We start from the raw sequence: 27,838 nt of genomic DNA, 5'->3' as shown, positions 1-27,838 counted from the left end.
TAAAGTTATTTGTTGCTAGGGATATTTGATTACTTCACTATGATTACTATGTGGATTTGGTTGGTTTTCCTGAAATTGGTTGTAATGGAACTTTGCCACTGCTCTTTTGCTTTCCTTTATGGTATTAGTCCATTTTTTGGGCTATACTACACAAACGATTGTGCTTAACTAGAAGAAAGTTTTAGTCCATTTACAAGCTCGCAGCTCCGCATATACTATAAAGTTTTGATTGACTGCGGCTTATCCTTCAGTTGTGTTGATGATATTGATATTGTGTTTCAGAATCTCAATTTGAGTTATGGGACCTTGAAGTTGTTATCTTGATATACACATGATTAAGTTGGAAACTGCTACATACGTTGCTGTGGACGAGCTTATGTCCAAGGTAAATTGCAAGTTGATGTATCTTAGACAGCAAGGTCGGGGTGTGGTTTTGAGTTTTGACGAAATGTTTTTTTATCTTTTTCTTTTACCCAAATTTCTGGGAATTAAAAAATTTGGAGGCAATCTAGGTAATATTATTGTCTTCTGTCCAGAGAAGTCCTATGGGTTCTGCTTTTTCTAATACAAAGAACTACACCGATATTGTAGTCACTGATCTTGATGGCCTGGCAGAGGTAGAAATTAATTTGTAGTATCAAGCTTCCAATTCCGGTGAGTGTGCTGAAAGGATGCGCTTCTGTCAATGAATTGGTTCCATGTATTTTAGTTAGTTCGATTCTCTTTGACTTCAACCATTTTTTGAATTTCTTACAAATGACACATTAACCTGTTACTATGTCATTATACTTTTTCCTACTATATTTGTGCTCTCTGATATTCACACCTTTTAATGATAGCTTTATGTATCCATTTCTTCTCTTGATGCCATTGCTTTTTCTTTTTTTTGTTGCATGGTTGTGATGACACAAGTGGCATGTAGATTCCTTACAAATAAATAAACAGTCAAATGTACATGAAAAGACAAACTAATCGAACAAATTTTCTCCATTGGTTATAGATGACAATAATGTTTTTGGTGTTTTCGCAGGTTCGTTTGATCATAGTAAATCAAATGAAAGCTATGATAATGGAAAAACGATAATGTACGTGTCCAAAGGGGTTATCTCATCAATCTGCATAGGAATTTGTCAAGGTTATATAATTCTTTAGAATTGCTAAATGTTGATTTCTATGATTCTCTTTTTCTTAGGTATTATTTAGAAAATCGAAGTAGTCTTCAATCTTATACCGTAGGCAGAGTTCTTGCTCTGAAGAGAACGATGAGTAGTGGAAAATGCTCCCAGTGAAACACGTCAGCACCTTTTTTTTCTCAAATGATGTCACGCTTCTCAAATTGGTCTAGCATCAAGGTATTCTGTTTGTCCTCTTTAATTCACTAGAATTTATTTGGCAATAATGGTTTTTTCCCCTATTTGTGTATACCCAAGGATATCTATATATAAAACCTTCAAAATTGTATTCGATTGTTTGGCAAAATTCACACGAGAGTGTTGAAGAGAACTAACATACTAGAAAAGATAGTTTAATTTGTTAAGTTAGGATACAAGGTTGTACCTGACTGAGTGTAGGTAGATCTAGAAAATTTAGTTGTAGACCTGTGGTAAAAAGGGTAAAATGAAACATATCCTAAAAAGAGATGATTGTATTAGTTATACTTCCTACTCGCAGGGATCCAACCTGCAATTTCACATTTAATCCAAGACCAGGAAAAGAAGCTATATCAAAGTCACTTGGAAATGGAGTTTTGAGTAGCAACATGATTTAAATTCTTAGTAGTTATTCTTAATAGTTAAACCTTACTATTTCCACCAGTAGTGCTTCACCTCAATAGAACTGACAATAACTATCCCTTTCATTGTGCATGAGGGTGTATTTTAATTGGGTATAACTTTACGAGCAGGCCTATAATTATTCTTATCGTCATTTTTTTTTTTTTTATTTTGGTGGAAATAGTTTTTTACTACATGCCTAACTAACTGAAGTTGCTATTTTGTTTTTGTAGGTCTTTTGCAATCATGAGATTCTATGAGTTATAAAAGTGAAATTGACAAAGCATTTATCGAACTTTTAGAGTGGCTAATTGCCACATTTGGCATGAACCTCAAACCACATTTAGCAGGTATTGCTTCTCCATTAGGGCATTGATTTACAAGGCGTAAACAAAGATCTTCTTCATCACTAAGATGGATGGTTTCTCTTCTCTCTACATAGATTTTTTTTTTGAACTCGCTATATTTTCTATTTAAGAGATAGCTTTAGAGATAAATGTTAGGTAATTGCCATATAAAATGAGGTTGTAAAATAGTTTTAATTCTTGACACTAATATTTGAGACATATTAAGATGGAAATGAGTAGTTGTACGTGGTTGATTGAGTTAGCTGTGATAACTAATTTCTCATTTTATTTTGCATTTATTTCTATGCGATCCAATGTAGGTGGAAGTGGTACCCAAGCTCTTCAAATCTCAATGGGAACTTTTACAAATAGAACAATGTATTTTTGTATGTGCAGTGCCTAAAAACTGAAGGTAAAATTTCTTTCCCTCTTGACATCCCAGAAAGAATTCAATAGCAAGTTATGTGTTGTAGGTGACAATGGTACTCAAGTGCTTCCTTTCAAAGATTGAAAAGCTTTATATTTGTTGTGTCATTATTATATGCACCCTGCATTTCTTTAGTTCACTGCTTGCACTAATTTATAGGTAGAGGAAGTACTTTGTAGCGAATGACTCAGATAGAACTCTAACAGATACCCTTTAATCCACTTTAGTATATTTGTACAAACGGATAATAAGTTCAACATTCTAAAGCATGTTTAGCAATGATATCAAGTTAAACTTTAGATACCTTACAGTAATGATTTTAGTTTATTTGAAATCTAACAAAGCCATAGTTTAGTTTTTGTTTAGTTTTCTTCCCATGTTGTTGTGTTATGTGAATTGGTTAGGGGACCTAGGGCACTGGTATGCAGTCTGAAAAGATCTCTGCAGATAAACTTAGAAATGAAATTCAAGCAGTAGTTCTTTATGATATGATATGTATAGTTAAACAAAATTCAGGTTTGGTTTTTGTTTTGGTATCATCTATGTATCAGATTAGGTTTCACCTTCATGTACAGAAAGGTCGCTAAATTGTTAGTTAATCTTCCTTCGCTTTCAGTTTATATTATGGAAGACATGAATGGCTCCTAATACATAGGTCAAGTTAGTCTTACTTAATTTCCAAACATGTCGGATTAGATCTCAGAATGGTGCATGTGAAAATGAGTCATATCAGTTGCCCATTTCTTAATTTCTTAATTGATTCTAGCATGGGCATGGATGCATAATTCATAGTAGCCTGAAAGTACAATGTTTCGGAATGCTCTAAATGGATACACGTTAGGATAGAGCTTGCTACTGTAAAATGGAGGCTTGATGTAAACAGAGGTATAAGAAATTTTCTTTTTATTTCAAAGAACGGATGGATGGATATTTCAAATTAGATTCTAAGAGAGGGTCTTTAGTAAAGGATGGTTGAAATGATGAGCATGCGTGGTTAGGTTTAATAGAGTTCCATGAAGAATTGTTTAGTTTTTGTGGCTCCCCTGACTATATCTTTTAGTAAGCCTTTACCAAATACTCATATTTGTTCATATTGATGCAATCCTCATGAAGTAGGATATCATATTTATGTCTTCATCAGATCCATCAATGTCTTATTTACATAATAGTAGGTTGATAGTAAACATATCATATTTGTTCTATTCCTACTTCTTTTTTCCCCTTTACTATTAGTCTATTAGATTATATTAAAACTTATATTTAGAAAAGCTTCATGTGAAAGACATTTCTCAATTGATCAATTCTTTGATCTTGATCACTATTTTTATATTATGCAGATCATATGATGGCGATGTATATGATCAACCAAGCACATGTTAGAGGGGGCTAAATAAGGTTTTGTTTAGTAGCTGGAAGTTTTGGTGAGACCGATTACATTTACTATTATTTTCTTTAAATATTTCACAGAAAGTAAGTAAAGTAAAACTATCCTATAAGTAGATATTACACATATCTAGACATAATATTCACGGTTTTGGAGGAGTAATTTGCTAATGCCTGAAGTTGGTTAGTTATATACATTGGAACTGAATTCTCACTAGAGTATATATATGGCATGCTATTTATGTCATTTTATGATGAATACTTTTAAAACATGTAGCAACTCTTGGGCATACTTCAGTAGTCAAGAGTATAACAAAGCATTTCTATCACTAAGCCATCAGGTATCTAAGAAGGAAAACATAAGTCTCAAGGGATTTTTTAGAAGACAATTCAAATTAGGGAATGTCATTTATTTTCATAAGATGACTGATACAAGGATATGATGGTAATAGGCAATCAACAAAACTCAGCACACTACATGGTATACCGTTACATAATAGCATAGTGCAAATATATGTATTCATAGGTGTATCTTAGTAAGCTTATGGAATCTGAGATTAAGTGCAATCGTTATACGGTAACTTGGAATTAAGTCAAAAAAAGTTCATTCCTTTGGTTCAAGTAGAAGTCGAAAGAATACATGCATCTTTATGTTATATTTGGAACCTTTGACACCATGTTTTGTTCTTCTTAATTCTATATTAATTGCATTAAACTTTTGTATATATTGAATCCGACACATAATCGTTACATGTAATCGATACGCATATTGACATGAAGCGCATGAAGATTTAACATTGAGCTCCCTAGCACTAGCAACTAACTATTTTTTTCATCCACAACTTATTGAATTGAATCAAATATCTTGAAAGAAAAAATGTTCTATATATTTGAGATAAAGAAGCATGTAAGCATGTCACATGCAACACTTGCTAAATACTCATCTTTTCCAATAGGCTATGGTCTTCAAGTCACAAACGTTAATATACACTAACAGTGGCAAGCCTATACGTACATGTTATATGATTAGAAATTTGTTTGAATCTATATGATCTTGAAGTGAAAGGTTACTTAAACATCTTAGATATTGACACATTGAGAAGTATTGGAAAAGATGCATTATCACACATTTTTTTAATTAGCTGAATGCACTGTATATTCATTGTTTATGTTGTTTGATATTGATGGTTTTGTGTGTGAATTTCATGTAATTGTTTCACGTTGTTGTGATTAAGTCAACATATATTTTTTGTGATTACATGCTCAAAAAAGTTTTGGTTACGTATCGATTTTGGTTGTATGATTACATAACGATTTTGGTTGACAGTTCACTATTCCAAGAGTTAATGGAGCTTGATGGTATTCCAAGTTTTGTTGCTTTGAGAAGCGGCTAAAAGTGTAATGGATGTCAAATATTTGACCATTGGCAATCAACACTTGCATTAGAAAGGAAGGGAGGACACTCTCATCATACGGTTCATACTGCCAAGATGATTAGAAGCCAATTCTCTAGGGGTAAGTGTTAAAGGTTTATCAGTGTATGATAAGAAGTTTCTAAATGTTCTGTTATCTTCTCTATTATTGTTTTTTATGTACCAGTCCATTTTTTTAATTAATATTAATATTATTATTATTTCTAGGACTCTTTTATGCTATTATCCCTACCTACCTCAAAAGCAAAGTTATCTTTCCTTTGGTCGTCTAGTTTTTTGAGTTCCCGATCTCTTCTTTTCCAAATTATTTTCTGCTAATGAGTTTACTGTGACGAAACACTATCTACCTTCAGGTTATTCATGTAAGTGAAGGGACACACTAATACGACACTTTAAAATGACACACGGTTTTAGGGCCCACATAGAGAAGAATGAACTCAATTTTTGTGAGTATGAGAAAACACAAACTAACCCTCCACGTCATGGAGATCATTTGCTTTTACATATTTTGAATTACTAAACTTGGATTTAATTTCTAGGAAGGTCGTCATTTTTTCCGGACAATCATACCATTTATAGAGGACATAGATTATTAGTTTGTGTCTAGCGAAAGCGATTGTTTAATACATGGTTGAAATTGCATAATCATTGTGATAATGAATTGATAATGATCATTGTGATAATGAATTGTTTAGTTACTAATATATTTGAGATTTGCTCTATTTTCACCTTTCTAATTATATATAGATTTAAGTTGGAGCTGCTGCACTCACTCTTTTATTTCTTACTTTTTGTAATTTATATAGTACAACCTCTACTGATATGAAGTACGCTTCTTTTAAATTGCCCTCTGTACAAAGTGTGCTTTTATTTCCGTTGCTTTGTTGTTGTGTTCCTTCTTTACAGATACTATGATTTTTTTTTTGTTGATCTTTTGTGTAGTTTTTTGTATAATGGCTCTTATCCCCCCCCCCCCCCCCTATTGAGCGCCGTAATCAATTATTTGTTTATCCTTAAACAGGAGTGTGTTAACCTTCCTACTGAATTACTAACTGGAAGATGTGTGGGAGAAATTGCATCCAAATCATAAGTAAAGGATACTTCATACGATATGTGCATATGTAAAGTGCGTTGGTCTGGCACCATCAGGATGCAGATTCGGATTTTTAGTCCTACCAGTGCATGAAGCTATTAAACCATTTTGAAAGTGTACTTGCAAATGAACCTGTTGATGTTAAGTAGGGCCGACATATTGTCTAAGTTAAGGCACAGGTGTGACAATTCTTCTTATCTTACATAAAAGTGAAGCTATATCAAGTGCAACTTTTAATTCATCACTTCCAGTAGTTCCTAAAATCTTTGAATATATAGGGCAGAAGCCAAGCAAAGCCAAATATACTATTTAAATGGCCCAGTTCAGTAGTATGCTTCAAGTGAGGTACAACCGACCTACCAGTTCTACACTCAAGAGTCGGGGATTCAAAAGGGTTTCATCTTTGACTATACTTAGCAACCGAGGTAAGCTCTCTTCACCGAGATATATATATATATATATATATACTAGCAAGATGCACGTGCAATGCACGCGATGTTAAAAAGAAATTGGCGAAAAGTGTAAACATAATTTTACTTCGCCATTTTTTATTAATCTTCAATTCGGGTTTTTTGGAAGCTAGCAATTTTTGGGAGAAAGCACACAAATTTTTTTTGTAGGAGAGTGTGTATGTACGTGTGTTGTGTCTTGAACTCTTAATAATTCGCCACCTAATTATCACGGAAACCTGATTCTACTCACATGTTGTGACAATATATGAAACTTAAGGATCTCTCGATTAACAATGAGGCTAATTGATTTAGATGAAGTATAGTAAAAAAAAAGTTATAGAAAGGCACAAAGCAAAGGTGCGGACAGATTCAAGTATGGAAGAGAATTCGATGAGTGAAATGAGTAAATGTGCATACTTGGGGTTGGCTTTGTAAGCCAGAGGCCCATTGCGGTGTGCTAACTCTTTCCCACCGATGGGGACTTGGTGAGAGTTCACAAATGTGTAATTGTAATCCATAAGTAATTACCGTTATGTTGGCTCTCCATGTGATATTTAATACCGGGGAGGGAGACCTTTTACGAATGATGCATCTTTTGTTGGTGGTAGAGAAACGGTTGAGGTCGATTAATCGAGCTGGAACCCATTAATCATATTTTGAACTGTCCTTAACCAATGCTCATGAAACCCCACTGGTTCTTTCTCCGTCACCTCCAATTCCACTACCACCCCCTGGCGAAGTCATGTCCTGAACCGAAAGAGTTTGCAAAAGCTGCAGTAGAAGATGCATGGGTTAAAACAACCAAGAGAATTTCATTTTTTAATCTTGCTTAAAAACTAACATGGAATAACCTAAGATTTGGAATTTGCTTCCAAAATTTTTAGTGTAGCAACCATAAAAATATTGAAAACTACAACAGATACCAGAGGTTTGAGTGATTAGTAAGAATCCCTTATCCGCTTTTTATCTTTATTGATAGATGGCGCAGATGTTAGTACCTCTTTTGGCCGGTCTATAAATAAGTGGATAGCTCTTACAGTTGTCACCCCAAACCATATGGAAATCAATGCAGAATTGCACTTTAAAAGGAAAATATTTTTGGGATGGCGGATAGCTAGGATCAGACTCAACTTGCCTCCATACAGACCTGCTTAACCTACCCCCAATAAATATTAACTTGCAACTGTGTTTGTTTACAACCAAAAGACGATATCAAACCACCATTATGTACGTGTTAGAGTTGAGTGTGTTGGAACACAGATAGTTAAAGAGATTTCTGTGTTCAACATTGTGAATTCTGGACATTTGAACACACTATGGAGAACTCTTCGTTTTTGTTGCTTCCATGGTAATTAGTGTAGTTATAGTGTTGGGCATTTTTGTTCCTCAAGCAGAGGCGCGTGCATTTTTTGTATTTGGCGATTAACTTGTGGATAGTGGCAACAACAACTATCTGTTAACAACTGCTCGTGCTGACGCTTATCCATATGGAATCGACTATCACACTCATCGTGCAACTGGCCGTTTCTCCAATGGACTCAACATCCCTGATATTATCAGTAAAATATCTCTCATTTTTCATGTGCTGCATTTTATATTTTGAGATTCTTTTGATTGGAGTACATTTATAGTTTGTGTCTATACTCTATAGTACGCATAATGTAAAGTTAATGGAAGTACAGCTTTATATTTGAGCAAAGGCCAAGTACTTTAGTAATTTTTTGTTTTTCCAATTCCTTTTTTAGTATAATTTATTTGAAAGTGCTTTATTACTTAAATTTAAAACTATGTTATATATACTAACACATGCCATAATTATATATGTAAATCAGGCAGATCAATTGGTGAAGAACCTACTATGTCATACTTAAGGCCATAGCTAAGCGGGATGAGGAGACTACTTGGTTGGTGCTAACTTCGTCTCTGCTGGGATTGGAGTCCTCAACATTAATTGGAATCCAATTTGTAAGAAGCCTCACATTTCAAATTCTAATACCCACACCACCGAACCTTATCTAATAATACTAATCCGAAATGGAAGTGTACTTAGTGTATTTACATTATAAATTAAACTTGTTCACTTAGCGCCAAAAAAACCTATATAATAAATACGTCGTAATGGATGACACACTATTATGCAGGTAAACATAATCAGGATTGGCCAGCAAATTAAGTATTTCAGCGAAGATCGATTAAGAGTGGGTGCACTCATTGGCACTGTTCAGCCCAAAAGACTGGTGAACGAAGCACTTGTTCTCTTCACTTATGGTGGAAAGGACTTTTTAAACAACAACTATTTAGTCCCATTCTCTGTAAGATCTCGCCAATTTGCGGTCCTAGATTACGCTCGCTATGTGATCTCCGAATATAAAGCATGAAAGAAAGAAGAGTTAACAACACAAATAAAAGAAAAGATTGTTGCATTTCCTGAAAAATGAAGACGACAACGTCAAGTATATCTGCATTTAACCTGGATATTGGGAGCAAATCCACCTTCATCACCAACATTGGTTGCATCCTGACCATATTTATTTTTTATGACACTCTGTGGATAAATTGTAATATAATCATTAAAACCAAGAAAACATCTTTACATACACTTAGGCATAAATCTGAAAGAAAAAATATTATAAGACAAACTTAGGTAAAAGAAAGATAAGAGCAAAGATTCATACATTGATTATTTTTACTTTTGTGAAATATGGGTCATATGGGCATTTTATGGATAGTACTCAAGATTGTGTTCTGAGGACAAACTTTGGCAAAAAATTGGCTTGCTTCCTTTGAGAACAGGCACACCTTTGATAGACATTCCTATGAGAATTTTATGTAGGGTATTTAGTAATACCAGAAAAAATATTACTACCCAAACAAACTCTCATAATTACTTTCTCTGTCTTTGACATCAGATACGTGGTGCCGATGTCCTAGTGCATCTCGGTCTACATGGCTTCCCCCCTTTGTGCATTCTGTAGGTGATCACCTTGCTAGTATCTCGGTCCAAAATTCAAGTTTCGTGTCCATGGAGCATTGGCTTTATGAATGGCTTGATATCGAATGATATTCCTATTGGAAACTAAATTACCTATACAGGTTGAATCAAACCCAAGGCGACATGTATAACGCCAATGTTTTTAAGAGGAAGATCATGAAAAACAATAAGAGCGGGGGCATATAGTTGAGCTGTTATAGTGTCGGCGTAAATGCAAAGTAAAAAAGGAAATCACCTTCTGTTCGATGGAGTCACCATGGTGTGGAAATAACCTTGACACGTAGCTTATTGATCCACCACCCTTAGCTGAGTCTTGTATGCTTGTACGTAGAATGGTTTTAGACAGGGGCATGGCTTGATTGCATTGGTGTTATGGTCCTTCTTCACTAAACTATTTTGCCCACCCCTACCCACCCATTCTTCCTCTTGCTCCCCTACCTCGGCCTCTCCCATTGTCATTACCTTGCAGTGGCTGGTACATATTTACTTGACGTGGCCGCTGCAGATTGAATTGTTGATGCTGCTACCACACATGAATTGTTGATGCTGCTACCACACATTGGGCTGCTGTTGTTGTTGTATTGTACACATTTTATTGGTGTCTTTCCATTCCCTTTGTTTGAACTTAAGTGAATAGAGTGGGAGACTAAGCATTTTAGAGTCTGGCGAAGGATTAAGTTGGGCTAACGTGACGGGATTATTGAAAGCCCATAATTGGTACCAACGTTTTGGATGCGCAAGAATTTAATCTAATTGCTTTGAAGCAGTTATGTGAATCTAATAATTTGTAATAATGTGTTTTCGACCCTTGCTTATTGGTTTATAATCCCTTTATTTAAAATCTGTCTATATTTTAACAGTTATCACACGATGATGCCAATACAAATGTATAAAACCAATCATGTAATTAATAACGCAAGTATATACATTATTATTGAATGTCTAGCATTGGCATATCCGGGTTAAGAACATATATAAAATACGAAAAGGCAAACATATATATTGTCAATTTAATAAAATTATCGATTAGTTCGTTTCCTTTTGTTGCTTTATTGAATATATATGAAATATATACTGACACATCATTAGACTAACCTCTTGCTACAGGGTGTAGCTCGTTAAAAGACAGCCGTCATTGAAGTTTGGGATTTGTTATATGCATGGTTGCCCACTTGAGGTATCGTTCCAATTCAGCCCGCTTGAATCTTCAGAGGAAGTGAAAAACAATATATTATTTGTATAACCCAAAGAAAAACAATGTTAAATCAGTGCCTGATAAAAACAATTTATATACATTACAATTAATAAGAAACGGGGGAGGAAGACTACGTACAGATGACTTCAAAAGGTGCAATGCATGGTTGGACTCAAAGGATGTGATGCATCATATGTCCGTTGCACGTCTGTTAACTAAAGTCATTTAAGATTTTGGGAGAAACTCAGGTATAGGCATGACACGTCTCAAGTAACCATAAAATTAAGTAATTTAACGACACTCACTCTTGTATATTGATGCAAAACATATATCATTAGTGTCAATGAAGACCATCTAAGCCCATGTTTCATACATTCATGTTAGCTACATAAGTAACATTTTGCAACCATTGGCAGGCCAATTACTATCAAATTCCTCCGAGAGTACTGGTAGAAACAAACGGCTATTGAAGACATAAGTGAAACTCGATGTTAAGTTATTATTTGGTGTCAATACTATTTGGCACTTAACATAATGTTCCACAATTATGTCATGTTTGAAAAAGTCTGTGTTGTTTGCTTGTACAATACCTATTCAAGTGCTTATAGTGTTATGGCCCCACATGGCGTCAAAATATCAAAGTCTTAATGCGTGTTTGTTAAAGATTAGCATGCTATTTATATAAGATACATGTAATCGCCTAGTAATTGTACCATCTTTTAAGCTCTTAGTATGGAAGCAACTTTTGAAACAACATAATTTATTTATCAGTTAAAACAAAATCATTGCTTTTGTGTACACATCCACAATTTTGTTTTTTTTCGTTATAATTTTAAGCGATAACATGGATTTATGAACAATAAACTACTGCAGTATTCATATGGAAATGGATATATATTATAATAAAAAAATTAATAGTATTTCAGTTTAATATGCATTAGACTATATGCATGCGGGGCAAATAATCCCTTCAACAGTGACCGTCTCTCTTCTATAGGCATCTACAAACTCCTCGAGTTAACATACCTAACTTCAAGATTGCCTTATATTTCTGATGTACACAAATTGTAGTACACTTTGTACATGTAGTGCGCACAAATAAGAGTGAGACTCTGTGTGTTTGTCCAACGTATAGTTACTGAAGAATCCAAAGTCTTGGAAGGTTGCAGTGGTGGTGTTGAGTTATATGTTGCAACTCCATAATGTTTGGAAACCTGCAGTCCATATAATAGTTGGATTTAGAAAGTAACCTCCGCCCCATCCACACAGTAACACATAGATTAAACTTGTGATGGACTAACCCTTTTATTTGTACAAAGAACTCTCATAAAAGATCTCGACTCATTTTTGTTAATGAAATTTCTTGTAAGGATCCTTAGTTAAGCTATCTGCATAACTAAATAAAAAACTTTCTCTAAAACAAAGGTTGGATGTATGTGTAGTGTTGTTGCATTTGAGTACCTTTAGCAATGTATCAACTAACATGGAGATTTCACATGGATTAATCTCCAAGTCAAACACTAACAAAAATAAGAAATGCTTTGTATAGTACTAACACATCTTAGAAGCTATACTAATAGGATACTTGGTGGAATAGATTGCTTAACGTAGCGCACCGCATTTGTATTTGATAGCAACACATTGTGATGCTATGTTAGTATCCAATGAGGTTAATATCTACATAGCTTAGTGTTTGGATAGCATATGCTGTTTAACCTTTAAAAATTGTAAGGAAAATAAGTCCTGATAAAAATATAACTGGCATTGCCCATAGCTCTGGGATTGGTAAATTATATTCAATAAGTAAATTGATTGATTGGGTAAAGTATCAAGCACAGTTGCAAAGGTGATTACAGTTCAGACATGAGAAAATTAGATGATACAATTAAAAGTAGTACGAATGGTGATAACTATATCGGAGTCAAGTCCTAAGCATTGATTTGACTCGTGGAAGACGTTGAAAGGAAATAAGCACGAAACTTTGGACACATTGGTCGAGGGGTAGCGGTGCCCGGTTTTCTGTTCAACATCACTTGGAAACCCGAGGAAGGGGCACTTGAAAAAATTCAGAAGGGCGACACGGCTGGGCTCCAAGGTCTGGCTTATGACTGCGTCATGTGTATGATACGTGTCAGTCAACTAAAGTCATTTAAGATTGCTTGAGAAATTGAGGTATAGGCATTCAACGTGTCAAGTAACAATCAAATTAAGTATTATAACATCACTTACTCTCAATCGGCGGTGGTGTCGGTTTGAGGGTTAGTGTGCGAGAGTCAAAGAGTAACGCTGAAGTGATCTATTTGGCACCCCCGTAGGTCGGGTTTTTCAAGACTGGACTATTGTCATCAGAAGCTCCTAAACAATATCATTTTTGATAAAAAGGGTTCGTAAACAACATACTTGCCTCGAGCCCCAGTCCATTTCACGCTTACCAAGTTGGTATCTAATTAGAAAGATCTGCAATTTAAAACTAAAGATCAAATGACAAACACATTAATATGCTCGGAAACTTTTGATTGTGAATCAATGCATGAAGAGTTATTGTTTATCAAAAATGCAATACTTTGTAACCTGATCAAGTGTTCGGACCACTGGAAAATATCCATCTAGAGTGTTCACTTCGAATAACACTAATGAATCAAGGAGCTGATCCGTTGGCTACGCCTAAGTATTCTTTTGTTTCAGGCCAACAGCAGATAACACCCTTAGAATGGGTCTAACCAACCTGGAGAAAGAAACAATGAAAGCATTTGATGTTTCATAAAACCGCCCAAATGTCACCCTTTAAGCTAACATATATATTAGAGTTTTGTAACTCATGGGAGTACCATTAAACGGAACAATGTCCAAAGCTCGGATTGGCAAGGCATCAACACTTTCCTTGCAAAGCAGGGCGATGCAATAAGCCCTGTTTCCCATGATGTGTGATGTGTAGACCATTCTTTGGCTCGGCGGAGGCAAACCCGACACACCCACATCGGACTTTGGCTGAGGATGGCAGTGTAATTTTAGAAAATATTTGGTAGCACAATAGATAAGGCCAAAACCCAAACCTGGTATGTCTTCTGCCAAGAATGGCCGCAAGGCCCTCTCGAAGCAATATCAATCTGTCTAGCCTTGTCCAAGCGCTCTGCCTTCAGCAGGACTTCAAAAGGTAAAAGAAGGAATCAACCCTTTCAACCTATTTCTCAAACCAGTAAAAAGCTTTCATAATAGTGACTTTAGTGTAAAGGGATATCTTAATAGATTTTTAGGGATAGTTCCTCGAAGATACACTACCATGGCTGCCAATGTTAACACTGTAAGCATTGCACGCAACTTTACGTTAGAACGGTTGGATAGCAAAAGCTATAAACAACCAATGCCAATACCCTAGCCTAACATCTAAGAATAAAAAACTTTAGAAGTGCAAGGTAAAAATGTCAATTGACCCTATTCTTTTTTTTCAAAGAAAAAACAAATAGTGACAATATGTTGTCCATTCGGCAAATTACGTTCTTTGCACAATGGTGACAAAGATTCGGGACAGCCCCCCTTTGTTTTTGGGAAACAGGCCCCAACAATTGATCTAGTCCCTCCCCGCTTCAGTTGACTATTTTTTGTTATTTTAGTCAACCACTAATATACGATCAACGCTATCGAGTTCGACATGGTATTAAGCTGAAAATACAGACACGGAAGAGTTAGAAGGTAAATTATATGTTCGCATGCTTATAGTTTTTTCTTATGTTATGAACATCCAATCCATATATGTACTGCATAATTGCACAGAAAAGACTCCACACACAACACACCAACCACTAAACTTCAAGCCACATTGATGTATCAGAAAATTTTAGTTCTAAATCTAAAGTGCCAAGCTAAATATGGGCAATTCTAGCAACCAAATGGTGTTTTATTTCCGGGGAACAATTTGTTCTTTCAAATCACTCCACCTTTCGTTCCTTTGTTGATCGGCAACAAACCTAGCACCAAATATTAATAAAGACCCCAATACCATGAACACTGACAAATATTTGTCGGGATAAAAGAAGTATAGATTCAAAAGTATTGTAAAACCTATAAAATTTGTGCTGCTTGGACCAAGGATACGTACCCTCATATGTGATTACTCTCAATTTGGTTTGACATGTATAGAGTTGATCGACAACCAACCTAATGCCTAATATTCATAACCTTAATATGGCCTAGCGAAAAAGGACGGTCTATAAGGCGGTTACATATGCTACAAGAAGGATATCATTGTAATATTGCATACTCTTTGCAAACAGGTTAATCATCACAAGGGACAAAGAGAGCGCAAACTTAACATGAAAAGCAAGGAATCCATACCGATACCTTGAAAGGTGATAGCAAGTTAGGCAAGTAACGTTGCCAATAGACCACCATAAGATCACTCCAAGTTATCCACCATTATGGGGTCTCGCATTTGGAGGGAATAGTAACTGTAAACACGCCACAGCAGGCAAAAGACTATTTTCAAAAAATCAGTTCGAACAAATTGTCAATAGAAGGAAGAAAAAAGAGAAGGAAGAAACCTTTCCACAGTGAACAACCATCATTCAATTGATGTGTAAGGGCCCGAAAACACAATCACATCCTAAAAATAAGGATTTAAGAAAGACAGTTATCAACAAAATAAAGTGACTAACTAAACAATGATTCTAATTTAATCAATTGACTGCTCTAGAAGGAAGAATTATACGGGAAAATGGTATCAAAATAGCCAAAGAAAGTATGCTGATTATAGAGATACCAAGTTGAATAAAGTGAATCACACACCGCTTCCTAATGGGGTAACAAATGAACTCCTCTCTAAACCTAGTTAACCCACGATAGCAAATGAACTATATAGGAATATTAAGCCCACAACTCGCCTGAAACTGTGAACCCTCCAGGGGATTTGCAAATTGATAAGCTAATCTTAAATGTGAACCCTTTATGTGAGCCAAAACGTGTTATTCGGCATGGAGACCATTCTTGATAAAAGGTTTTTTTTTTCTTAAGTCGACAATATGAAAAACCAATAAGTTATCGAACAACATCAACATATGAAACCATTGAACCCACATTTACACGTACACAGATGAACCTTGAAATTCAGGCCATGCATGCACCGACTTCATAAATCATGCATTCAGAAAAGAAAAAATAAAACCTCATGCAATATATGATGATACTTGAACACAAAAGAAAGGTAAGCAAGTCAAAGTAGTATAGGTGAGAACAAAATTGATAAAACAAATAATACCTACATTGAAAAGCTTTGGTGGCCCAAAAATCAGCTGAACCCGAACTCTGATAGTTGACCACAAAAAAAAATGTATATCTCAAGTAAATAAAGATTTGACTGGAAGAGGTCCTCTTTGTGATCTTGTTATAAATCTATGCACACACAAAGAAGTTTTCACTCCTTCAAGATTAAGCATTTGAAATTGGAAGTCAAAGACAAAACTAAGAACAAAAACAATCGGGAAATGTTATAGATGAATATTATCCTTAGGAATTAGTCCGACCTTTGTAACTATTATTCGAGATCCTTGAATGTGCATAAGCATCCGGTTGGTTCGATTTTACTTCTTCAAGTTCAACAAGTACCTCAAGTTTTACACATAAACCCGTCACTTTGGCACCCGGCTCACGTGTACGTGTGTATTGAGTGTATTATGCGATTATTCGCTCACGACTTTGTGAAGCTGTTCAATATTTGAGATTATGCCAAGAGTGTTGCACTTTCGGGAATGGCGTTTGACCTGCTCTATCAATACAACATCAACACATGTGCTCCTTCCTTGATTAGAAGTTCAAACAAAACTTGAGTTCCCTGTGTTTGTTGCACGATGCAATGGTGTGCGACCAACTGTAGAAATGCACTCCAAAAAATACCAATGACGGAGACAAAAAGCATCCACATAGAACATTTCATAAAAATTTAAATGGACATGAGAAAAAGTATTGGATACAAAAGATAAAATAGGACACACTTTACCACCATATACAACAATGATTATTTTGGGAAAAGGATAATTACATTGTCCTTAGATAATCAAATTCAATAAGGAGATTGAAGAAGCATCAACCAATGACCCAAATGAGGAAAATATATTACAAAGTCAAGTCACTAAAGAAATCAAATCTGAATCTGACAAGTTACATGTCAAATTTTAACTTATTAGGTACCTTGAGCCCTCGAGGCATTAGTGAATAACGTTATCCTATGAATAATCTCGGATACTTGAAAACGAGTATTTTATGAAGCGATTAGTCAAACAAATCAAAATTTATATAGGCTAATTGATGAGAGTGAGAAGTATATCTCCACGTTCACAGAATTGGCATTCAATTATAAACACATACACAAATCGATCGACTGAAATCTACAACTTAAAAATGAATATTTGGATAGTACCTCGGGCTTAACATCTTGGTCAGGGAATATACTCCTTGTCATCCCAAAGGCTGTTTAATAAGAATTGGATCAGTATTAAGATTCACAAAAAGCGTTACTAAGAGAAATAGAAGATATAACTAACTTTTTTTCGCCGGGATCCTTAATTTTCTTTGGTGGGAGAATATCCCGATCTGTATATACACTTCGGTTTGTTTCTCTTCATTGTCAATATGGATGCTATATGTAGCATCCGGGCCGGAGGATGAAAGTATAAACATGAGTCACCGGTGGGTCTCACGAGGGAACTTCCTTCTTGATCAAGTGGTTTGTTTCATTTTTGGTAAGAATAGCATGGACTTTTTGGTGCTATATCCACAAATATCTGGTCCAAACATTATCGCAATCGAGACACACAAAATGATCACCAAGTTAAAATACTACAATTGGGAAGTTAGTGTGCAAACCGAGATTAAATTCACTAAGGAGTCTTATTTAATTACCTAGGGGGGTATCGCCACCGAACTTCTTCCGATCAACATCACCACTAAGCGGACTTCATGTAGCCACCACCACAATCAAGTTTTTGCTCGTGTTTTGACAGAGAACTGGAAAACCAATGTCTTCTCCTTGTTACCCGAACTTCGGGGAAATTCAGCCAGATATAGCATAGAATCTGTAGTCTTCACTAGTTTGAATACCTATACCAAAAAACATTAAAAGTTATTAACACACAAAACACATTCAAGTAAGAAACATTTGACTTGTCATAGCTGAGAATATGAATACCTTTATCATTAGCATCTCCATTCCATTTACCCGGTGAGTGAAGTTCCATTCGCCAGCTGTGTTTTCATCCTTCTTCCATTCAGATTTAACCCAACGGCTTTCCCATCCATCTGCAAATTTGTAACATTAACATAACATACACAAAACTTACAAAAACTCAAATTATAAATCACTTAAAAAAATAGTAGAATGAACCTCGAAAACGACATTGTGTCGTTATTAGCATATGATTGGTGTTTCTCTGTTGCCATTCTCCGTAATCGAGTTCAAATTATGTAAAATAGAAACGCCGATTTGAAATCGACAACTTAAAAATGAATATTTGGTATTATCGGATAAATGTACTATCTCCGATTGGCGAAGAAACCCAACCCGAGGAGAACAGAGTGTCAAGGATATCGGATTTGTGTTTGGAAACAAAAAGGCCTACCTACCCATGAAGAAATGAGGGGAAGTTGGAAGAACTTCGATTATTAATGATAGTTAAGTGGGTATTAATGGTAATTGAAGTGGGTATTAATGGTAGTTAAGTGGCAAAAACCGCGTACATGTCAATATAGAGGCGTGGATTTGGTTTTTGCCCTTAATTTACATAAAACTCCTTTGTCTGTGTGTTGTAATTGAAGGGTATAAATGGAAATACAAAATTAAATGATGAAATAGTCCTTTTTAAAGACATTGAATAATATTTTTTTGTATTAAATTAGGGGTATTAGGTGGTAGAAAAAAGGCTGGTCTAATTTAAAATGCCAGGTTAATTATGGTGTATTTTACTAATAGAGATATATAGTTCTTGCAATGCAAAATATAAAATTACTCGGCAGCCACAAGAAAATAACACTATGCTTTAATCTCTCTTGGACAGATTGGTCATGATGACTTCGAGGATTCTTTCAAAATCCTTGAGGCGCCCATCTCATAAATGTCTCACTACAGCATTGACAAGGAACATTCAGCTCACAGAATATGATTACCAGGAAAAGGGACTGCTAAATTTGAAACCATTGACCATGTTGTTTAGTTTTCATTTTCTAGAATAGAAGTCATATGATGCTTCTCAGAATATAAAAGTATTGCTTTTATTGTTACTGAGAGTCTCCAAATTATCAACCAAACTGTTACTCAATGTCATTGTGTTGGTTTGGATGTATTCTTATTAAAATTTTAGGTTATGACACGTTTTATATTTATGAAATGCCGAAAATACAGAAGAGATTATGTCGAAATTTTTCCAAAAAAGTCACGTATCGTAGATATATAATTGTTTTAGATTTGGAGCGTTACAAAGTGGTATCCGAGCTTTATGTACAAGTGTCTTAGCAAGCTTAGGTATCCTAAATATCTCCTAATCACGCTTAGGTTTAAACTATGGATTAATAACTGAGTGAGGACGTCCAACTATGTTGGTTTATACAGTTGGTGCCTCGGTGACAGAAGTTGCTTTAGTATTGTTAAAAGGTTAAGGTTATACTTAAATCAATGAATTCCTCTAAGTTTGAATCTTAAACTATCAATGTAGCAGACGAGGCCGGCCAAATATCAATGTATTGGGTTAAAAAATATAAAGGCTTCAAATAGTTATTGAGAAAGTTCAAACAATATGGACCCAAAATAGTCAACATGGAAAAAGTAATTAAAAATACAAAGACTTCTAATTACACTCAAATAAGTGTAAAAAAAAAGAGTCTTAACCATATACTAATACTTTCCAAAATCATTATACTCAGATTTGGTTTCTTAAACAAAAAAATGTTCTATTGTTATCAAACACTTTCAAAAAGAGGGAAAGGGTATACACGTGTAAATATAAGAAAGCCCATAAAAATATGGATATGTATGTAATTAAAAAGACTTCTAATTATAGTCAAATTACTCAACAAAATGGACTCTTCATCCTATGAAATATATATATATACCAACCACATACATTCTCAACACTATTTATTCCACGCCAATCGCCAGGTACACTATTTCTCCCTTCAAAGATTAAATTCTTTCAAACAATATGTATATAATATATTTTAAAATATCTATTTTTTTTTTCTGTCATCCACACATTAAAACATATTGGAACAGGAGTACACAAAGTCTCAAAAACAACTAAGGTAAATAATTCATCTCCACTATATAAATTTGTGATTTTGTGATATTACTATTTTAAGGCATAAAAGTTAATATATATAAAATGGCTTACATGTTTTATAAACTCTTTTTTAATTTGGTACACTTACTTTCATTTTCTTTTGTCACACTCATTTAATATATGTTTTTTTATTAAACTACTATAATTAAAAAATGCAGGTCATGGAGAATCAAACATACAACAAGAAGATCGTGGAGTACGAAACAAAACACAATGTGTTCACTGAAGAGTGCACTTAGAGAAATTCTCAAAAAACAAAAGATTTATGAACAACCAGTTTACAGTTCAATATTTGAGAACTATCAGTACGCAACGGATGTCGCAATCAATGTGCCTATACTAAGAGAATACCATAAATATCCAAATTATCCTATCATACAAACATCATTTAGAACATATCAAACCAAAAAAGTCGACTCAGAAAATGTTGCTGTAGGAAATGTCATACGCTATCTACAACAGATATACAAGTTTGAAGTACTAGATGTTACAACGAACTCATGACTAGACGTGAAGAGCTCTACGAAGCAAATATTCAAGTAGAAGAACTTCATATGCAGATTAAAGCATTGAAAAAAAATAATGCTTATTTAAAGGGAATAAAGAATACTTGCTTATAGTCGCACCAAATATGGAAATTGACGACCTAAGAATTCCCGAGTAAATATTCACAGCCGATTGGAAGAGCAAGTGTTAGGAAAACAATGTCATTATTAATATTTATGTTCTTAGTTTACGCATTAAATTTTGTAATTAACATCCTAATTATGTTTATTACTAAATTCCATCTCTTTTGATTGCTCATTTGTTTTGTTTGTAGTTTTACATACACAAGTTACACAACCAGGTATATTAGCTGGAATAGATATATAGACAAGTGTGAGAAATGAAAAAAAACCCAAAAGCCAATATAACATAACAAAATTGAAAGTAAGCAGAGAATAGCCCATTTCAAATTGAAAGTAAGCATAGCAGAAAGCATAGAGTCGACTTTTATATATTAGAAGGTTACAAGGAGTCGTCACAATGCATTATCAATGCCATAAATAAGACTGATCTTCTATGTAAATTTAATGAGTTTGCTTTTGTTGGCTCAAATTGAGATTCACCGCTGAGAATTCTACCCGCAGCAAATCAAAAGCTTCTCTCTACCCTCTTCTAGCTTATAGTTCCAACTGTAATCGACTATCGAATCGACTCTTGGATTATTGAATCGACTCTAAGGCTATGAATGGCTACGGTCTATCAAAACACTGCCTTGGAACTTTGCTTCCAGTTCCAGGTAAGATTATTAATTGAATTTATAAGCGGGATGTAATATAAGAAATAAGTTTGTCTTTTGATTGTTATTATTAATTTTTTTCATATTGTTCTCATTAGAAAGTAAAACGTGGTCTGTCCAATGTTGGTTCCCGCCCCTTGCTATTGCTATGTTGAGATTGTAATATGGTTAATTTATTTTTAAATATGGAGGCGGAATTTGTGGATATAATGTTGGATTAAATAACGGGTAAATCTTTAGGCCAATATAATAATTCTCTTTGGGGCTGGAGCAATTGATTGCTTCTTGGTTTTCCCCACAAGTCTAGCAAACAAGGTTTTCTTAGGTGGCTAATTAGAGCTCGAATCTTTTCTCTTTTGGTAAGTACTAGATGTCTTATTATATACACCATGTTATATGATACGTCAATGTTGCTTTCTACAAATATTTGTTATGCATTTTCCTGTAAAGTATCTTCTCTTTTGTAATAAGGTGAATGGTTTACTAATATTTAAAGGGAAATAAGTGATGGTTTCCGATGCCTAATATTTAAGACTCGATTCTCCTCTAAATGACGCAAATTTGGTTATAGAAGGAAACAAATGATTAAACTGTAGCCATAGGCCCTTAAACGGAGAATTCTAACTGTAGTATGTTCCTAATCAAAATATACAATTTTTTATTCTCATTTGATTTTAAGATACTACATAAATTGATATGGCATAAGAAATTGGGTTTTGAGATAAATCAAGACCTGAGTCTGAAAATTAAAACACACAAGCGCCAGATTGGGTCATCATTAACACACTGAGTCTCATATCTATAAAGCAAGACCCACATGCTAACATTGTTCTACATGGAACCAATCGATCAAAGTTGCAATGTTAACACTTTTAGTTCTATTAATGACCCTTCTAGATATACCGTACCGTAGTGAATAAAGGGCCCAACTGAAGTTTCTCTTAAAAGGATCCCCAAGCTAACCTTTGGGGAGTCACACAACTTTTCTAAATGAAGTCACACATTCTGTCATTACTGGACATAAACCATCTGATGAATTCTAAGAAGTTAGGTTGTTGACAGAGAAGTCTTTCTAGGCTTAATAAAATACATACATAATTAAAAGACTTTGGGCTTTTGACGTTCTTTATACATTTTTTTGACTGGATACGATGTTCGTTATCACTATAAACTACAGTGCAAGTTTATACATGAACAAAAAGTTCTTGATAAATAATACTCTGACCAAACACGACTATGAGCCAAAGTCTGAGCTTTTGTAAAATGCATACCTAATTAGAAAACTTTGGGCTTTTAACGTTCTTTGTACATTTTTTTTAACTGGATATGCCGTTCATTTTCACTATAAACTACACATGCGTTGATAAATAGTAACAAATAAATAATAGTTCATTTAATACAATTTTCTTTGTTCCAATTCGTTGATTCTTCTTCCATCACAACTTAACGTTTCAGTATGTAAGTTCAAGTTTACACATGAACTAAAAGTTCTTAATAAATAATACTCTGACCAAGGACATGACTATGGCCCAAAGATTGGGCTTTCATAAAATACATACATATTTAGAAAATTTTGTACGCTGTTCGTTTTCACTATCAACTCAGTATCAGATAAATAATAGTTCGGTAAATACAAATTTTATCCTTCAAATCAACATTTTCATTCAAAAATATGACTCAACCACAAGTAAATGGGTTAAACGATTTTATTATGGGCTATTCCTAAGATGCAATATAGCCATAAGAAGTCCACTATGTCTAAAATAAACTATAGCGCTAATATTAAATAAATCTATTTACTGGGTTTTATTTGGACTATTTATTATTTATTCAAGCATGTATTGGACTATCAAGGTGGCAGGTCGGGCTTAATAGTATATTAAAAAAACTTAGTAAAACTTTAAAGAAGATTAGTATAGATACGTGGTTTACCAAGAAAAGTAGTATGGCATGTAAGTATGACATTGGTACGCACCGTAGTATTTCTTTACAAAAAGAGAATAAAACAATGTTTTAAGCTTTGAGCATCGTCCTCAATATTTAAAGAGCGGATAAATCTGTAGATCTGGTTTTGCTGCTGTCTCTCTCTCTGTCCTCTCTCTTTGTATTTTGAGGAACCCATCACTCCTCAAAATTCCGTCCATTGGCAGTTCGAATATTAATCTTGTTAGGATCCGATAATATCGGCGAGGATTTTTCTCATTTGTTTCGAGAAATCGGATAAAAGCATATCGCTCGACCCCCGAGATACGATTAATCGCCGATTATCAGCGATTTAATCCGATATTAACTGTTTAGAGCAACACCCTCTTTATTCACTGCCACTCAAACTCCGAAAATGGCATCAAGATTGTGGGCTACAAAAATTGCTCATCATTTAAATATCTCTGTCAAACACAGAGGATTTGCTTCAGGTATAATAATCTTTATCCATTTACGATTTTTTTTTTATAATGTGGTTAAGTGGATGTTTGTTTATGAACATGTTTTAGTATTATATCAATGACGTTTTGAATGAAAGATTTGATTTTTAGAAATTGGGTTTGTTTATTTTGTGGTTTACTATTTGTTTGTGTTTGGATCACGGTGTATAAGGTTGTTATATTAATGAAGTACTTTTTGATAATATTAAATCATGGGTTTTAGTGTATTGGCATGGTTACTGTGCAGTTAAATCGCTACTCGTTTGAAGAGTAAGTAACGAGTAGGTGTAATCGGTGGGGGATTAATCGGAATTAATCGGACGATTTTTCATAACATAATGGAGCCAATTAAATATATTTAAGTTTGAAATACCAACATAATGGAGCCAATTAAGAACTCAATCAATCAATAAACAATTAAAACACTCAATCAACTAAAATAAATATGATTAAAGTGTAGAACTTTACAAAATCGGGAGTTGATTCGAATCGGTGAAATGTCGAGTTCGATGTTTAGCATTGAAATAGTTGAAATAGTGAACACAATTACTCGGCTAATCGGCTGAGTACTTGGAGAGTTTTTGAGCCCGATTGTGATCGGGGATTAAATTGTTAGTCGGGTCGGCTAAGCAGCGAGTAATCGGTGAGTACTCAACGATTTAATAACCCAGCATGGTTATTGTTTGATCATTTGGTTTATAATCTTTATATAATTATATTGTTTTCATTTTGTGTTTTTATATTATTTGGGTGATGTGCGAATTGGAAACTGAAATGACATAAGTTGTTTTTGCTTTATAACTAATCTGATCAAAAGTTCATAATATGTAAAGATTGTCGATGCCACTGGACATTACATCTTAGGTTTTGAGGCATTCAGATACTTTGACTCTGGAGCATTGAGGGCGTATCCCTGCCCCCTCCAAACACACGTGCACAATAATAAGATCTGTTTTTTTTTTGCTAGGGGTAATTACCTGATGACAATTTCATATTTTTATAGTAATTAGAATTTGTATTGCATATTTTACTTGTTATTGTTTTATATATATAGTTGGTGTAGACGGTAGGACAAAAGGTGCAATTACAAATAACTAATTGCAGAATTTGGTGCGACTTGGATGTTTGTGTCTCTGTGTATCATTTTTTGTTTTCTGTTTGTCGTAGAAAGAATGGAATATTCTGAACCATGAGCCAAGCAGTTAGGAAAATGAGCAGAGTATAGTTAAGCCAATTGAAATGCTTAGTGATTGAAAAATTACGTGTCTTCATTGTTCAACAAGCTTGTAGCAAAAATAGAATAGCTGGTTTTAATAGTGTACAGACGTAAGATCAATAAACATTCATCTTTAAAGATATGTTGCAGATCTAGTTCTAGTCCTTGAGAAAACATATGTATTGTCTTTCCATATTTTGAGCTTGAGCTTCATAACTAGTGTTGTATGTTATTTCTCCTCTTATTCAGTGCACAAAAAGCATATTGTTTAAAAGCTATCGATCAAGAGAAGTAGCATTTTTTTTTTTTTTGAAAGTTCATTTTATATAAGACTAATATTAATTAAGCACAAACAATAACGTTATGTCCCAGTCCAATGTGATTTTGATCCCATTTGAGAAAGGATGGGTGATTACTGTTGAGACCAGATCACATACACGGGAAACTGAATTTCTCCACCCATTTAGCTGTTTTTCTTGAATGCAGAAGATTATGCTCTGTGTACAGTTAGTCTTCTTTTTGCATATGATTACTAAAAAAGGAAACTTGTCTAGATGTTTTCGAAAAAGGTGAGAAGTTTGTGTGTGATATAGTTGAAGTAGGTGACTGTGGTACAGTTGACCTAGACTAACCTAGTGAATCAGCAGTATCATAGCAAGGGGAAAAAAATGGTGGGTAGTAGGAAGGGGCTCTAGAGCAAATTAACATAATGAAGAATGTGTTGCTGTTGCAAGTAGTGCTAGGCTCCTTGTATGAATCATATGAAATAACCATTTCGTAAGTGTGTACACTCTCTTTTAACATTGAAAAATGAGCCTCTGCTATGGCTTAAGTACTGTTAGGCTCTTTGTATGATTCATATGAAACATCCCTTTTATAAGTGTACAATCTCTTCTAACATTGAAAAATCAACCTCTGCTATGACTTTGGTTACGGTAGGGTCTTTTTTCAGAAAATTGCATCTCCGCATCAATCTTTTTCTTTTGTCAAATGCCTTGATCAAGCTTTTAACTAACCACTTAAAAAAATTAAACTCTTTCGAACCCCTTCATCAGGAGTTGAGGTCTTAATGTATATAAAAGAGTGGATTGTTCAAATTGATGCCTTTATACCTGTCTCTGATTTCTTACATATTTCATACCTCCCATATAGCCAAAGCAAAACAATCAGAAACTTGGCTGTATAAGTCTATGAAAATTTGCAATTAACTCAAAAATAGATGGTTACCATGTGATTTGTTATTGTTGTTTATGTATGTTGTGTTCCGTCTTTAGTTGACTTAAACTACTTTGTTCTTTGCAGTTGTGAAGGAACTAAAATATTGCAACTCTCATGAGTGGGTCAAAGCTGACGGTAATTCTGCTACCGTTGGAATAACCGACCATGCTCAAGACCATTTGGGTGATGTTGTATATGTTGAATTACCAGAAGTTGGGGATGTTGTGACACAGGGAAACCAATTTGGTTCCGTTGAGAGTGTGAAGGCAACCAGTGACATTAACTCTCCCATTTCAGGGAAAGTAGTTGAAGTTAATGAAGAGCTCAGCAGCTCTCCAGGATTGGTGAGTGATCTGATTTCTGACTTGATATTTTCTAACTAATTATGTAGTGCAAAGTGAAATTGATTAGTAATTATTAAACATCTGTAAATTCTAGTGCTGGAATTACATTGTTACATGGTTGTTTAAAGTGGATTGAAGCAAAGCTTATGTTCTTCTAAGTCAGCAAGATAATGAGTATCCTACATATGTTACCTCCATGTAAAACATCAGTTAACATAATTTTCTGGCTCATAGATTGCTCCTTTTAGTAAGCTTTAGCATCTTTAGTTTTAGGGTTGTCGGTTTTATTGTGAATCCAAGATAAATTAGTCTTTTGACTTGCAGTGGCAGGGTTTGTGGTTTTAGAATGTCTTTCCATGCTTATGCATAGAGCATTTGATTTTATAAAATTTCATGGCTAAATAATGTATGCCATTTATTGACATTATGAAGTTCTGAAGATTTTCATTATTTCTTCCATAATATTCAGGTTAATGCGAGCCCTTTTAAGAAAGGATGGATGATTAAGGTTGAGATGAGCGATGTAGGTGAAGTTAACTCTTTGATGGACTCAGAGAAGTACTCCAAATTCTGCGAAGATGAAGATTCTCATCACTAAGAGAATCCGTGTGAGATTCTTCATAACGTTTAGAGCCTTCTTTTAGTTCTTTTCCGGCGTTGGTCTTTTGTTTTACGACTTTTATCTTTCCATTTCCTTTTTTGTTTGTGTTGTACATTGTGGTTTTTGACCATGCGAATCTAGTTCCAACAAATAATTCCTGATTCTTATTAGTTCATCAATACTATTCCTCCGTTTTTAAAGTGCAATGGCATAGCATATATATAGTAAACTGTGTAATTAGATTAGATGTAATCCCTTGAACTACTAGACGTCCTATTTTAGAAAAAACAAAAGCGTCCACAATTCAACCTGATTTTATGTAAATGACAAGCATACATGG

The 27,838-nt window shown here is 34.5% G+C and overlaps 1 protein-coding gene, 2 long non-coding RNA genes and 1 pseudogene across 4 annotated transcripts; 1 reads left to right on the top strand and 3 right to left on the bottom strand.

The window, feature by feature from the left end:
• Positions 1 to 13,414: 13,414 nt before the first annotated feature.
• On the bottom strand, positions 13,415 to 14,010 carry LOC147514722 (uncharacterized). The gene is made up of 3 exons (XR_015213268.1): positions 13,923 to 14,010; positions 13,666 to 13,819; positions 13,415 to 13,551 (listed from the first exon to the last, which is right to left on the bottom strand). It is a non-coding gene; the product is annotated as an uncharacterized LOC147514722 (long non-coding RNA).
• Positions 14,011 to 14,142: 132 nt separating this feature from the next.
• LOC147514721 (uncharacterized) lies at positions 14,143 to 16,729 on the bottom strand. Of its 2 annotated transcripts, XR_015213267.1 has the most exons (5): positions 16,611 to 16,729; positions 16,350 to 16,392; positions 15,633 to 15,694; positions 15,433 to 15,539; positions 14,143 to 14,239 (listed from the first exon to the last, which is right to left on the bottom strand). It is a non-coding gene; the product is annotated as an uncharacterized LOC147514721 (long non-coding RNA). The 2 variants fall into 2 exon arrangements; XR_015213266.1 differs by lacking the exon at positions 14,143 to 14,239 and having other exon boundaries at positions 15,265 to 15,539.
• A 793-nt stretch (positions 16,730 to 17,522) lies between these two features.
• On the bottom strand, positions 17,523 to 19,276 carry LOC147514720 (calreticulin-like; annotated as a pseudogene).
• Positions 19,277 to 23,645: 4,369 nt separating this feature from the next.
• Positions 23,646 to 27,704, top strand: LOC147514719 (glycine cleavage system H protein 2, mitochondrial-like). The gene is made up of 3 exons (XM_086584893.1): positions 23,646 to 24,110; positions 26,638 to 26,897; positions 27,367 to 27,704. Exons 1-3 carry the CDS (start codon positions 24,035 to 24,037, stop codon positions 27,493 to 27,495), a joined length of 465 nt encoding a protein of 154 aa, XP_086441019.1. The 5' UTR covers positions 23,646 to 24,034; the 3' UTR covers positions 27,496 to 27,704.
• The last annotated feature ends 134 nt before the right edge of the window (positions 27,705 to 27,838 follow it).

Source organism: Coptis chinensis, chromosome 2, assembly GCF_015680905.1.
Source record: "Coptis chinensis isolate HL-2020 chromosome 2, ASM1568090v1, whole genome shotgun sequence".
NCBI lineage: Eukaryota > Viridiplantae > Streptophyta > Magnoliopsida > Ranunculales > Ranunculaceae > Coptis > Coptis chinensis.
The sequence above is the reverse complement of the archived record's forward strand: the minus strand, read 5'-3'. Positions and strand labels throughout refer to the sequence as shown.

Bases quoted from the DNA above. Each gene is read 5' to 3' on its own strand.
- LOC147514719 (XM_086584893.1), top strand. From the start codon at position 24,035: ATGGCATCAAGATTGTGGGCTACAAAAATTGCTCATCATTTAAATATC. The intron at 24,111-26,637 runs GTATAATAATCT...TGTTCTTTGCAG, and splicing joins ACACAGAGGATTTGCTTCAG to TTGTGAAGGAACTAAAATAT. The intron at 26,898-27,366 runs GTGAGTGATCTG...CATAATATTCAG, and splicing joins TCAGCAGCTCTCCAGGATTG to GTTAATGCGAGCCCTTTTAA.